Raw genomic sequence first — 13,790 nt, 5'->3', positions numbered from 1 at the left:
TAGATAATAATCCATCCATCCATCCGTTGGTTTCGTTTCAGGTTGCAGCCTTGAGGAAGACTCAAAGTGGCCACCACCACGACGCCATCGGCCGCGGTACCGTCCCGGACGAGCTTAATTGCGAGCGGCCGTGCAATGCGATGGCTCCGTCACAGCAGTAGCCAGAAGCACAAACATATTATCATCTCCCACCCAAGGACGATCGTTCTGTGATACTCCCGGAAAGCGAAACAAAGGAAGGAAGTTGGGAAGAGAAGGAAAAAACAGAAAGCCGAGAGAAACGTTTGCTGTCGCTGGGCTCATCAAGAAGATGTTGGCCGTCTTCGTCGTACGGCGAGGCACATCGAACGTCCGATTCGACGACGCGTACGTCATCAGATCAGATCAGATCCCCCGGAAGCTGCAAAAACGTTGCCAGGCTACTGGATTCTGGACGATCTACTCAGCTAGCAGTCAATCAGTCGAGCCGTGCGTCGTTTCTCCGGTGGCGACGGTGCAGCGGCGAGACTTTTCACCGTTGGCGGTGACAGGGAGTGAACCGCGCCGATGGGCCTGCGGCAACGGCGATCGGCACCGAGCCACGACTGGATCGAAAAAGACGGATGGTGGTTATCGATAGCAGCGAGCGGTTAACATCTGCCCCGGCTCAACAATAAGATTATGATTTGACCTGCGCCGGAGTCGCCGTCAGAGTTCGGAAAGCTCCAGCGCGAGGCCAGACCTGAAACTGTTCATTCTATCTCTCTGAAGTGAAACCATTCAGGTGTCCTTTTTTATTTCGAGGGTGCGGGATTTGCTCGGGATAGGCACCGGAAAAAGCGCTTCCGTTTTAGAGACTATACCACTAACACGTTACTGAGCCGGGGGCAGCACACGAGGGTTCGGGAGGAGCTTGTTACTTGTTAGATTTGAGCCAGACAGCGACACCTTACTAACCCCCTTCAGCGTCACCAGTGTTTCACAGCAAAAGCAATTCCTGCATTCAGGCCTGGTGGTTTTGCGAAGTTTAATGACTTCTAACAACGGGAAAAATTTAGGTCGAGAAGGATAACGGGCGATGCCTAACAATAGAAAAATGCTATGGCATAACAGGGAATGGCTATAAAAACAACAGACCTAGAACTCCTGAACCAGCGATTCTGTTTCTGCGGAGGACGGCGCTAGGAATGCCATTTTCTCTTATTTCCTCTACCATAACTTGACAAGGGGCTACAAATATATATAGATACCCGAGATAAATGAACCGAACGAGGAGATTGAAGCTTAACAGCTCACATTATTGCTGATGAATAGGGCTAAAGTCACCGTTTCTACGGTTATTCATCTTGCACAGATTCTAGAAGGCTCATCACAGTTTTCCTGTCAGGCATGCTGGGAATGGCTCCCTTCACTCGAACACACAGTGAGGCGGCGGCAGCTGAAATTCAAGAAAATTAAAAACCTCAAATCAACATGTCAACAATACTAGATCAGAACCAAGATTTGACTGGAGGGTGCTTTTTAGTACCAGCAAATTTCATGCACTCTTTCTTTGGCTTCCCCTCCACCAGAGCTACAGCAAAAGCTGAGGTGAAGGTGTCACCAGCGCCGGTGGTGTCTACCACTTCTGCGGCAGGTATTATCGCCTGCCTAATTGGTTCCTCTCCCTCGACAAACAGAGCAGATCCTTGTGATCCAAGTTTAACCAAAACTTCTTTCACACCCTGCATGCAGGAAATAGCATCAATGTCCTCCTACCTTATGGTTAATGCATTCAGAGCTTCCGTCGAAGATTTAAATAGCAATGCATCTCGCCGATGGAATATATCAAGTGGAAACTGCTAAACTTTATAGCAAACAAAAAAGTACAATTCCAACAAGTTCTAGTAAAGAAACCGCAATAAGGTAAATAGAAACAGGGAATTGACAGGAAAACAATTAGTTGTAAATCAAATCCTCGTACTGGCAGCTTAAAGTGGACTATGAAGCCCATATACTGTTAAAATGTGGTAATGGAAAGCCATGAAGTGGGAATAGGGGCAACTGCTATCAAACCTATAACAACGCACAGTTCTGCAACTTCATTGCTTTGTGACTACGTAATAAGAAGGAAATATATTAATTATTACGCTATACTTCTTTTCTTACTTCAATATCCTGACAAATTGCCTTAAAATTATGGCTATGGACACACAACGAGCAATTTGACTTATCTATGCATCAGACCAGACAGTGTTAAAGAAAAAACATCAGACGCTATTTGTCTGATTCTCCAATGAATGAAGCACATATATTTCGTGTGCCAACCTTGATTCTGAACTTCTGGCGAATGGCCGCACTGTGATCAGATGCTGCTGTTATTTTTTCGATTGTGCTACTCAAATCAAAATAACTCATGTATGCGCTGCTGTTTTGTTAGAGGTAAAAAAAAAACACTTTCACCAAATTCACTTGTACACATGCAAAAAAAGCAGCAGAGCAGACCAGAATTATTACAACTAAATATCGTAGGGCCATTCCTCAGTGCTTACTGTGTACCAGGGGAGGGCCATGCCCCCTTCAACACGTCGCTGAATACAAGAAATTTAACTAATTATGCTCTTTCTTGTGTGCTTAGTTTGTAATTCTCTTAAGGCCGCACTTGGAATCTCGTTTTCCAGCCGATATACACCCGTAAAATAAACCCCCGTAAAACAAACCGGTGGACGGCTGACCGCGCGCTTGGAACTACGTTTCAGCGACGAAATATTTACGCCGGTTTCCACAAATACACCTGGAATGGGCTCGTATCTGATACACCCCGCTGCCCATCCGATTTAAAAATACAGCTCCTCCTTCGGTGTCGGGGTATATAGTTGGAGACCGGTAAGATACAAGTGTGAAAATTTACAAGTGTAGGAATGATCCAGCAATCCAATCGGGGCCTAAAGCTGGTCCCCACTGCAATTCACGTAAAGTACTTGTTGGACCACTATAAATGACTACAGGAGCTTGCTGAAACATAATCATTTGTGTAACTAGCAGCCAAAGTGGAATATGACCATATACTGTTGAAACATGGTAATGGAAAGCCATGAAGTGGGGGAATAGGGGCAAATGCTATCAACATATAACAACACAGACGTCTGCAACTTCATCGCATTGTGACTGTAAAAAGGAAGAAAATGTGGCTATGGACACACAAGAATCCTGACAAATTACACTGCCTGCCATAAAATTGTGGCTATGGACACACAAGAAGCAATTAGACTCATCTATGCTATGGCATCAGACCAGACAGCATCAAACAAAAATCATCGGATACTATTTTTCCGATTTCCCAATGAATTAAGCACAGAGACTTCATGGGCCAACCTTGATCATGAACACATTCTGAACTTTTGGCGAATGGCCATTCTATGATCAGATGCTGTTGTTATTTTTCAGATTGTACTTTTTTTTTGCGAGGATTTTTCAGATCGTACTACCAATGTTATCTACAAGCCACTGCCATGGGATTGGCATTCAAATCAAAATAGCATACGTACACTCTGCCGTTTTGTTAGAGATTAAAAAAATCCGCTTTCACCAAACTCACTTGTACAAATGCAAGAATTATTACAACAACATAGCTTAGGGCCATTCCTCATGCTTAGTGCATACCAGGGAGGGCCATGCCCCCTCCAACACATCGCTGAGGACAAGAAATTTAACTGATTATTCTCTTTCCTGTGTGCTTAATTTGTAATTCGCTTCAAGCTGCTCCCCACTGCCATTCACGAAAAGTACTTGTTGGACCACTATCATAGAGCAGCCAAAGTGTACAAAACTACTTTCGCAAAAAAAAAGTGTACAAAACTATAAATGACTTCAGGAGCTTCCTGAATTATAATCATTGTGTAACTAGCAGCCGATTTGCAGGTAGGAACTAAAGATCGAAAGTTTGTAGAGTTTTGCAAATCGCAAAATTCACTTGTACGTAGACTTGGACAGCACGTAGGAGTGTTGACTTGAAAACTTGTACAGAACAGTAAGAGTCAACACTCCTAATAGGTGTACAAAACACACGTACACAGACCTACACGAAGGGAGAATGGAAGGAAAGCCACACATTCTTTAGAGATGGCTATTATCAGATAAATGCCATAACACAACATCATTAATTGACGTTTCTTAAATAAAGATATTAAGACCCAGTCGTGGCTAATCAAAAGAAACAAAAGAGCAACAATTAGAAGTTATAATTGAATATAGAAGAAATGCAGAGAAACAAACTACATAAAGAAAACTGATTTAGACAACTCACCATTTTATGGCATGCTCCTGCAGCCTGGCTGATTTGTTCAAAAGTCTCTGTAGGCATCCCAGTCAAACGTGCTAGCTCTGTCTCATTTGGACTAAAAATATCCACCAGTTCGAGTAGTTCTCTGGGGACAGGAGCATCCATTCCACCTGCATCCAAGATAACAGGCACACCTGCGCCTTTTGCAGCCTGAAAACAAAAGTTTTAAATTTTGTTACAAAAGAACCCCTGAAACCTTAGCATGCATAAAAGGCAAAGACACAAGGTGGTTCCTGCATTTCAGACAACCTATTTTACGGAAGTTTGAAATTTGTCAAAAAAGAACCCCTGTAATCTTAACATAAATAAAAGGAAAAGATACGAGGTGGTTCCAGCATTTCCAATCTACTTTACACAGTTGTATGGATACACAACAGATAAAAACCATAATCAAGACTAGACTTGCTCTGGCACAACCTTAAAAATTCAGTTATATAAGGATGTCAACATGAAGTACTAATATTTGGCAAACAGGGTAATTGATCTGAACGGAATCTAAAGATCATTAGCTAGAAAAGACAGAACACATTATGACACATTTAATGCGATTTTGCAATCACATAAACCTGCATGGAAGCATGCTCGAGGTATCAAGAACTAGAAATAAAACTATCCTTCCATCTGCGACACTAACTCTTTTCCTGGAGGCTTTTCTCCAAGGACTCAATCACACAGGCAAAGAGACCATTACATTCAGAGTTCAGACTGAAATGGAAGCAACTGAAACAAATGACAAGCTGCTTCATTTTATATCTGAAGTCACGATACATGACTGTAGTTTCTTTTGAATTCCAGTAACATAGGCCACCTACCCCTTAGCAGATATATATTAGACAATACCTAAAAGCTACATATCCAGTTGCATAACTTGGACAGCACATAAGCCACACATCAAGGTTCTACTAAACGCAATTAGAAGACTACCTTCCAATATGGGAAGACATACAAAGTTAAAATCAAAGACTACGCATTTCCCATTAAAACAGACACACACAACTGAGTTTCTCCAAAATTTGCTACCTTCACATGATAGTGAGCTGTCCTCTCCATGGCCAGATTAGTATCGAACCCTTATTGATGAGACATTGGTTCTTCTTACAGCAGCAAGCCTTAGCTCTTTTGCCTCTATGGAGTTCTGTGAAACAGATTAGATATTTGGATGCTCCTTCCACTTGCCCACAACCTCTAATTAGCAAAAATCAGAGCCGGCTGAATGGTTTAGGGCCAAAGTAAATATTGTAAAACACCGTATGCATAAGTCGGTACAAAGGGCCGTGTGGAAATAAAAATTCACACTGAGTTAAGCTTCCACTTTCCTCAGATTCCACTTCAAAAACTTGTTATGTCAGAGGGTCTGGGCTGACCACAAACCAAGCCCAGGATGGCATTTAGCTCTTGCTGTGGGTCAGACCAAGTAATCAGTGGGTCAAACAAAAATAGGCCTTTGGCACCTCCAGGCCATGGAAAGCTAAATAAGCACTAACACGCAGCAACACACTGTAAAATCTAACCAGTGAATAAAGATGTCAGGCTGAAACTGTTTCTTTTTTTGTTCAAAATCAACACCAACACACACATTCTCATGCAAGACGTTAGAGATGCTATGGCGGGGGCCAAAGGCCTTAGTAGCATATGACCGTGAGTGTTTATTTGGTCGATGGTTGTAGTCTAGTTTTGTTCGGCGAGGGCTTATGTAGCAGGGTTGTCTTCTTAATATAAATCACGCACAGCTCTCCTGCGCATTCGAGAAAAAAAAAGCGATGTCCATAACAGATTGACAAAAGGAACCATGAAGTCGTGGATGGCAATTTGATTGCCCTTGCTGAACCATTAGGTGTTTAAGTAACAAGGAGCAATGTAAATGAGCATCAATGTAAGGTTCATTCCGATCAAAAAATTCGAACATAAAATAAATACTAATTTTAGTAGTAATTTCAGCTGTTCAGCAAGACAAGCACACAACACAAATTCACTTAAGCGAAAAAGGTGGGCATTGGACAGCAAGCACCTTCATTTTTTTACAACGAGATTTAGTGTAAAAATGTCCTATGGGCCAAATTCACTAAGGCCTCAATCCACTCTGGGGCAGGCACCCATGTGTAGCGCTTGTTTTGAGTTTTAACCCTAGCTTCATTTCCGAAGCATTAACCCAGAAGTGCTAATATTCGGGCCAATGTATTATTTGCTAATCTAACTCGAGGTAAATTGGCACTGCTTCACTAAGGGTTGGGCGTAACCCCAACCCCCCTCCCCCCTACACACACTACTAAAGGGATGACGACCTTGGCAACATTCTGCCCCGAAATGCTCCTCAGTACATGCCTCGTGCGATGAGCCCCTACAAGGGCACACGTGCAGAGTCTGTGTACCTAGGGTTGATGTTTGGTAACATCTGTAGCACCCAGCCCATTAACAAATAGATGTGGTACTACGTGGGCGCCATTGCAATAGACGAAAATTAAATGAAATGGTTTCGCAGACATGACCGGTCCAATTGTTCGACCAATGAATATTCACAAACGAAACAAGAGATGGCAACACCACGGTGCTAGTAAAGCATGTGTGAGTACCCATGGCAAGTGCTCTAAAGTGGAACTACTCTTAGTGTCCTTTAAACGAGGATTGAGGAGAAAGTGCGGGACTGGAAAATCTTAGAAAGCATACCCAACAATAACAGAACGAAAATAACCTTATGGTTTCCATCTGTGCTATTAGTTTATTACAACAATAAACTTTTATTTCACGTTATCGTATATATTCCCTTAATAGTTGTACCATAGCCATGTTCACTCCATGATTACCAGGAACCGTTCAATGCTTTTACTTATTTTTTTCCTTAACCTTGTCATATTTTCATTTTGTTAGTTAATGAGGCTACCCAGCCTCACATTTTCTCTCCCGTTATATGAGAGAGGTAGTAGAGTAGTTACGCTGAGAGCATGGGTCATGGAGTGACACACATTTGACCAGCTCTGCAGCGTCGCTATCAACTGTTTCATTTCCAAATATCGTTAACTGTGTCACTTGTCAGAAATTATTTCCTATAATTTGCTTCCACTTCTGTCATTCATTTGCTAATCATCTTTTGAATCGAACTAACTAATAGTCTTAGAAGGCCTATTTGGAATTAGAAAACGTAGGAATAGGAGAAACACAGGATTAAGATGTCATGTGTTATGGAATTCTACAAGATCCCAGGGACACAGGAATTTTGCACGTAATGCCCTTTGGATGGTGTAAAGGAAAGTAACATGAGAATTTTGGAGGAATGAAGCGAGAGAGCATTGGACTTCTGAAAGGAAAACAAAATGACATTTGAGCTCATGTTAAGATTCATATGGAAGGGGGGGATTAGATTGCATTCCATCGAATTTTTAGAACCTCAATCCTATGATCCAGATGGCCGTTATTGAAGAAATTCCTAAGCATTGAAATCCTGCAATAGTCCTATGAAAATCCCACAACTTTAGCAATATTCCTATGAAGAGACCTAAAGTTCTTTATTTTATATCTTGTGCCGTCATTTTTGTACAAAGTACCGTAGTTTAAAATATGCTGGCCACTACATTTGGCAAATAAAAGAGACTGTATATTCCACTCAGGGAATATCTAAGTCATGTCAATGATCTATCACAAATTAGTATTGTTGCGCCTTTGATCCAGTTGAAGGCACCAGATCAGAATCGCAAACCAGAAAAGAGAACACATCAAAACATTCACAGGTCTAACTCAATCAAAAGAGCAAATTCCAACTAACTAAGAACATTCGACACATGAATTATTGCTTCACACCAGCACAAGCTACTGATCTGTGCTAATGCAACAAATACAAAATAACCTAGGATTTCGCTATAAATCAAACGTCAGATTTCTAGCATAGCAAATCGAACATGTTGTCGCAAGGATGGCAATTTCGCTTAGCAAGCATGGCAAATCCTTGCAATGTTCAGTTTTTTGCCAGGATTTGACATACTTGCTACAAGAAATTGTCAACCTCGCGACAACATAATTTGCCTTGAAAAACGTTGGATTTGCCATGCTTATAAATCTGACGTCAGATTTTTAACATTCCCGATAATCTAAGTTAACAACCACGATTGGTAGGAGCTTGGGTCCTACCTGGCCTGAACCGTAGGTTGTAGGGGTGGGAGGCTGGTTGGCGAGGAGATGGGTGCCGGCGGCGGCACGTCGGCGCCGTAGTTGCACGGGAGAAGGCGGCGGCTGAGAGGGAGATGGCGCAGGGGAGGAGGCTAGGGTTAGGTCACCCGGCTCCCTAAGGAAGCCGAGCAAATATGATTGCTTCTTGCTTGATTAGATTGATACATCTCCTCTCCTTATATAGAGAGGTTTACTTGACTCCCAAGCAAGCGACCCTTATCTCTATTTAACCCTAAGACTAACGGGTTATACCGCCAGCCCAGGCCCATTAGGCCATTACATACTCTAACACTACACCCCACCTGGACATGCAGCTTGTCCTCAAGCTGCAACCTAACCAACTGATAACCATGACTCGACGCAACACAAACCTAACACCTAAAAACAAGCCTTTTACATCTCGGCTTGTTTTATTACTCTCAACCTGAAATGGACTGGGACGCTTTATTTTGGACCCCTGAACATAAAGTGGACACCATCCGCACGCCGGACGTGCATGTGTACAGCCACCTGGATCCCATGGACACCATCTGGACAAAAGGAGTGCATGTGTATGGTCACATGGAAGTGGTCGCAAGAGCGACCAGCAGAGGCGCCCTCGCGGCGGCCGGCGGCGGAATGCAGTGGTGCTACGCGGTGCACTCCTGTCGGTGACACCATGCCTTCTCCCCGCCGGACGACTGTTGGTCTGCACCGCACAAAGAAGAGTGGAGGGCTTTCGATGGAGAATGATGAGGAGGGGTGCGCCTCCCCAACCGCCGATGTCACAGACGTTGAGGTCGCTGCCCGCGGGGAAAACAGCATGCCCCCCGCCCGTGGGGGAAACCACATGCCCAAGATCCCTGACGCAGCGGACGAGATCGAGGTCCTTTGCGCAGCGAAGCGCAACTTGGAGGAGCTGCAGCTGCAGACCACGCATCTCCCGCACACGCCGACACGCTAGGAGGCTGCGCGCTACAGCCTGCAGCCTCACCGCCGCCGACACGTGACGGGTAGCGATCCAAGTTGGAAGCGGTGACGGCGACGGCGGAAACTTGATCTGCTGGATGGGGACGCCCTGGGACGGCGGCGGCGCTGATGGGAACGAGGTTGTCGCAGTCCCGTCGTAGGGCATCCCATACTGGTACGAGATGACCGGCGCCGGCGCCGGCGAGGGTAGCCGCTGTTGGTGTGGCGGCGGAGGAGGTGGCTGCTGGGGATGCAGCTGGGGCGCATAGGGCCCGACGAAGAAGGCCCTGATGCCCGCCACGGCCTGCCGTAATTCCAGGATTGCGGCTGTCATCTGCTCCGGGGTGAGCACGAGGGCGGACGGCGCCGGGGCAGAGGGTGCAATCGCCCCTGAGGACGCCAGCACACCCACTGCTGGCGCGCCTGTTGTGTGGGGTAGCAGCGCCGATGAAGACGCTGGTGGCGGCGGCGGGTGGGAAGAACTCGGTGGAGGGCTGGACATGATCGAACCCGGGAAGGCTCTGATACCAAACTGGTAGGAGCTTGGGTCCTACCTGGCCTGAACCGTAGGTTGTAGGGGTGGGAGGCTGGTTGGCGAGGAGATGGGCGCCGGCGGCGACGCGTCGGTGCCGTAGTTGCGCGGGAGAAGGCGGCGGCTGAGAGGGAGATGTCGCAGGGGAGGAGGCTAGGGTTAGGTCTCCCGGCTCCCTAAGCAAGCCGAGCAAATATGATTGCTTCTTGCTTGATTAGATTGTTACATCTCCTCTCCTTATATAGAGAGGTTTACTTGACCCCAAGCAAGCGACCCTTATCTCTAATTAACCCTAAGACTAACAGCTATACCGCAAGCCCAGGCCCATTAGGCCATTACGTACTCTAACAACGATATTGTTTTTCTCATCATGTGTCCTTACACTGCCAAGCCAGAAGCCATTAGCAAATCTCCAGAAGGACTATAGGAGTAGTAATCAACCAAATACTAAGTGAAAGCAATTACCCAAATGCACAAAAAGAATAGAACTTCAATGGAATCATGTCTTCATTATCGGAGAAAGAATTCCACCCCTCATAAAATTCATGTTTTTAGGAACCATAAAATTCAATCTAACGTGACGAACGCCTCAAAAGTGGGTATATGAGCGGAAAGGGTTAGAGCAACTACCTGAGCGACCTGAATGTTGACCCAATCGGGTATCTCCCGTTGCAGCAGTAGCACGCCGGCCTGCCGGATCAGGTCCAGGTCCTCCGGGTCGACCTCCGGTGCCCAGCCCTCCATGTTGGCGCCGCCAACGATGATGATGGAGTTCTGCCCGTCGGGCATGAGCATGACAACAGCGTGCCCCGAGGGCGCGCCGGGGGCGCGAGCGACGCGGTCGAGGCGGACGCCGCCGGCGTCCGCGAGTGCCCCCTCGAGGAGGCGCCCGTTGGCGTCGTCCCCCACGCGCGCCACGAGGTAGGTGGGCCCCAGCGCCAGCCGCCCCCCACAGGCAGCTTGATTGGCGCCCTTCCCGCCGGCGAGGCTGTGACCGGCACTCGCGGCAACCGTCTCGCCGACGAGCGGGAGACGGTCGACCTCGACGTAGATGTCCGCGTTGGCGGAGCCCACGACGACGATGGGCGGCGCATTGGCGGCGGAGAGAGAAGTGGAGGTGGGTTTGAGGGAGAAGGATATGTGACTGGGTTTGGGGTTAGATCCTGAGAGGAAAGCGGTGGCCGGAGTTGGCCCGGCGAGCGGGAGGCGGAGGCGCGCTTCGAGAGCCATGTGGGTTGAGAGAACGGCGGAGTCAACAGCAGTGTCTAGAGAGGAGTTGTTTCAGTTGAGATTACCGTGAGATAACGACGATGACTTGGCAAATTATTTTTTGGATCAGATTGCTTCTCTTTCCGAATTGCTAGATGGAGTACTTTGTTGGAAAAAAAGATACTACTCCCTCAGTTCAGAATAACTGACGCGGATGAAGAATTTGTAACAACAAAAATCCTGCAACGTGGCTCAATGTTCTTTTTCCGCGACGTATCTTTTCAAAGAGATAAAAGCACACCAGGTACCCAAACTTGCATGGAATATGATGATTTAGTTTCAAACTTGCAAAACACAACTCCACCATACCCTAAGTCGCATTAGATGTGATGATTTAGTCCCCGGCCTATCACAACTCGACAAGTGGCAACCAGGTGGCTGGACTGGTCGTCACCCACACTTTTGCAAGAACCTCCCTGCCGTCTTCTCTAATCAACCCGTAGTACAGTAGAGCACCTGAATTAAATCCGCTTCAAATCCAGTTCGCGTCCGTTCAAGAGGATTCAGTTGGTCGTTGTCCTGTCGGGGGCGACAGGAGTTCACGGGCGGTGATGGTGACGTCAACGACGGAGGCGGCGTCGCCGCCCTCCATCGGCGGCGTCGTGGCGCCTACATCTGCTCATCTCGTCCGCCCGTTCGGTGTCTTCCCTCCTGATTACTGTGAGCTGTTTTCCTCCCTCTCCTCTGCTCTACTCTGCGGCTCGTCGCCCCACCGTTTGCGCCATGCACAGCAGCTCGAATCGGTGCCATTTGTTCTCGATCTAAGGCCGTGTAGTGGTGTTTTTCTTGCGTATGGTCATGTATGGCGTAGTAGAGCTAGGGTTTCAACCGACGATTTTGGGCTTGTCTTTGGCCCTGAGAGCTAGGGTTTATGGCGGATAAAATAGATGTTCATGCCTTTTTAGGCCTCTTTTGGTTCATAGGATAGGATTATCGTAGGAATAGGAATTTTGTAGGAAATGAGATGGCATGTATCTCAAATCCTATGAGTAGGAATAGAAAACGAGATGTCATTTGGTTGACACCAAAGGAATTTTTCCATTGAGTCTATGCTCATTTTTATTTTCCTATGAAATGTGGAGGATAGGATTCAATCCTATGTAGAAATAGGAATATATTCTTTTGAATCAAAAGGCTCTAAAGAAAAAAAATCCTATAAGAATAATATCCTCTAGAATTCCTATGAAATTCCTCCAAACCAAAGGAGGCCTTAGTTGGCTTTTAGTTCTGCTCTAGCTTGTACTGTACTCATGCATATGTTGAAGATGTTTGTACACTGTGTAAACTGGGCTAAATTGTTGAACCATTTAGTTTAGTTTTGGTAATGCTAATGCTATCTGCAGCGCAGTTTGAGTTAATTAAATGGTCTTGCTAATGTTGTATTTCATTTATGATTAGTTTATCTTTAGTAAACTAAATATTCTCAGTTTACTGTACTCCACTAAATATATTCAGTTACTGCAGTTAACTCAATATTTTTAATTTACTGTAGCTAACTGAATATTTTCAGCTTATTGTAGTTAACTGAAATATGATGTTGTTAAGTTGTTGTAGTTTACTAAATCTAATGCATGTTGTTAGATGAATTATTTTCATTCAACTGAATATTCAGTTAATTGAATATTGTTACTAAACTTTACTGAATTTTGCGCACTTTTAAAGTTCATTTATGCAGTGCTTAGTCATTACAAAGTTAATTTTTTTATGTAGTGTGTGATGCAGCAAATGGAGAAAGGGTAGATAGTCCTTTTTTATACTGGAATTTGAGCATGGTGGAATTTTTTGTGTCCCAATCAGTAAGCTGGAGTACTAGAACCCTTCTGTTGAGGTGTTAGATTATATTGACTCTGCCACTTTCTCCTATGCATTCCTTGAACAACACTTGCTTTGGTTGGATTATCCTGTGATTGAGCACATCATTTACTGGTGCAAACCAAGTAAACCAATCTCAGATGGTTTGATCAGAATTGGAGGTGATGAGGATGTGCAGTATATGATAGAGCTAGTGCTGAGCATAAAATGCTTGTACTCATGGTTGACCATACATATTTCATCAGCAACTTCAGGTCTGATTTGGTGTGCACATTGCCCCTATCTTTGATAACAGCAACATCAAGTTTTGCAGAAGTAAGCGCATCCTCTTCCCGTAGCCTAATTTCAGTCTTTGTGGAAGATCCCTTGTCAGAGATTCCAGCAAATGGAACAGACCCACAAAGTTTGCTGACTGAGGGTGCTGAGCACAACATGCTAACTGAAGATGGACAAACAATTATTGAAGATGTAGTTGTTTCAGATTCGGATTTCAGTGACAGTGACTATGACATAGATGATGGTGATGATGATCTTTAAGATGACAACATTCACTTTGATGTTGATGAAGAAGTTGAGTAAGAGGAGGAAGATGTGGAGCCTGACTATTTGCTTGAGGATGAAGATCTGAACCTATCAACTGAGCAAGCACATGAACTTAGGTACAAGTTTAAAGCTTTCAATGCAAAGGTGGACATGATTTCCCCTATTTTTAAAGTAGGGATGGTATCTGCTGATGTGGTTGAGCTAAGACATGCACTAACTGCATATTCA

The 13,790-nt window shown here is 45.2% G+C and overlaps 1 protein-coding gene across 2 annotated transcripts; it reads right to left on the bottom strand.

Moving 5' to 3' along the window:
- Positions 1-1,062: 1,062 nt before the first annotated feature.
- Positions 1,063-11,233, bottom strand: LOC123070294 (ribokinase). 2 transcript variants are annotated; one of them, XM_044493431.1, is made up of 4 exons: positions 10,569-11,233; positions 4,265-4,450; positions 1,508-1,703; positions 1,063-1,417 (listed from the first exon to the last, which is right to left on the bottom strand). In XM_044493431.1, exons 1-4 carry the CDS (start codon positions 11,166-11,168, stop codon positions 1,317-1,319), a joined length of 1,083 nt encoding a protein of 360 aa, XP_044349366.1. In that variant the 5' UTR covers positions 11,169-11,233; the 3' UTR covers positions 1,063-1,316. The 2 variants fall into 2 exon arrangements, 1 of the variants encoding a protein (XP_044349366.1); XR_006433591.1 differs by lacking the exons at positions 1,063-1,417; positions 10,569-11,233 and adding an exon at positions 5,321-10,531 and having other exon boundaries at positions 1,603-1,703.
- Positions 11,234-13,790: the final 2,557 nt, after the last annotated feature.

Source organism: Triticum aestivum, chromosome 3B, assembly GCF_018294505.1.
Source record: "Triticum aestivum cultivar Chinese Spring chromosome 3B, IWGSC CS RefSeq v2.1, whole genome shotgun sequence".
Lineage (NCBI taxonomy): Eukaryota > Viridiplantae > Streptophyta > Magnoliopsida > Poales > Poaceae > Triticum > Triticum aestivum.
The sequence above is the reverse complement of the archived record's forward strand: the minus strand, read 5'-3'. Positions and strand labels throughout refer to the sequence as shown.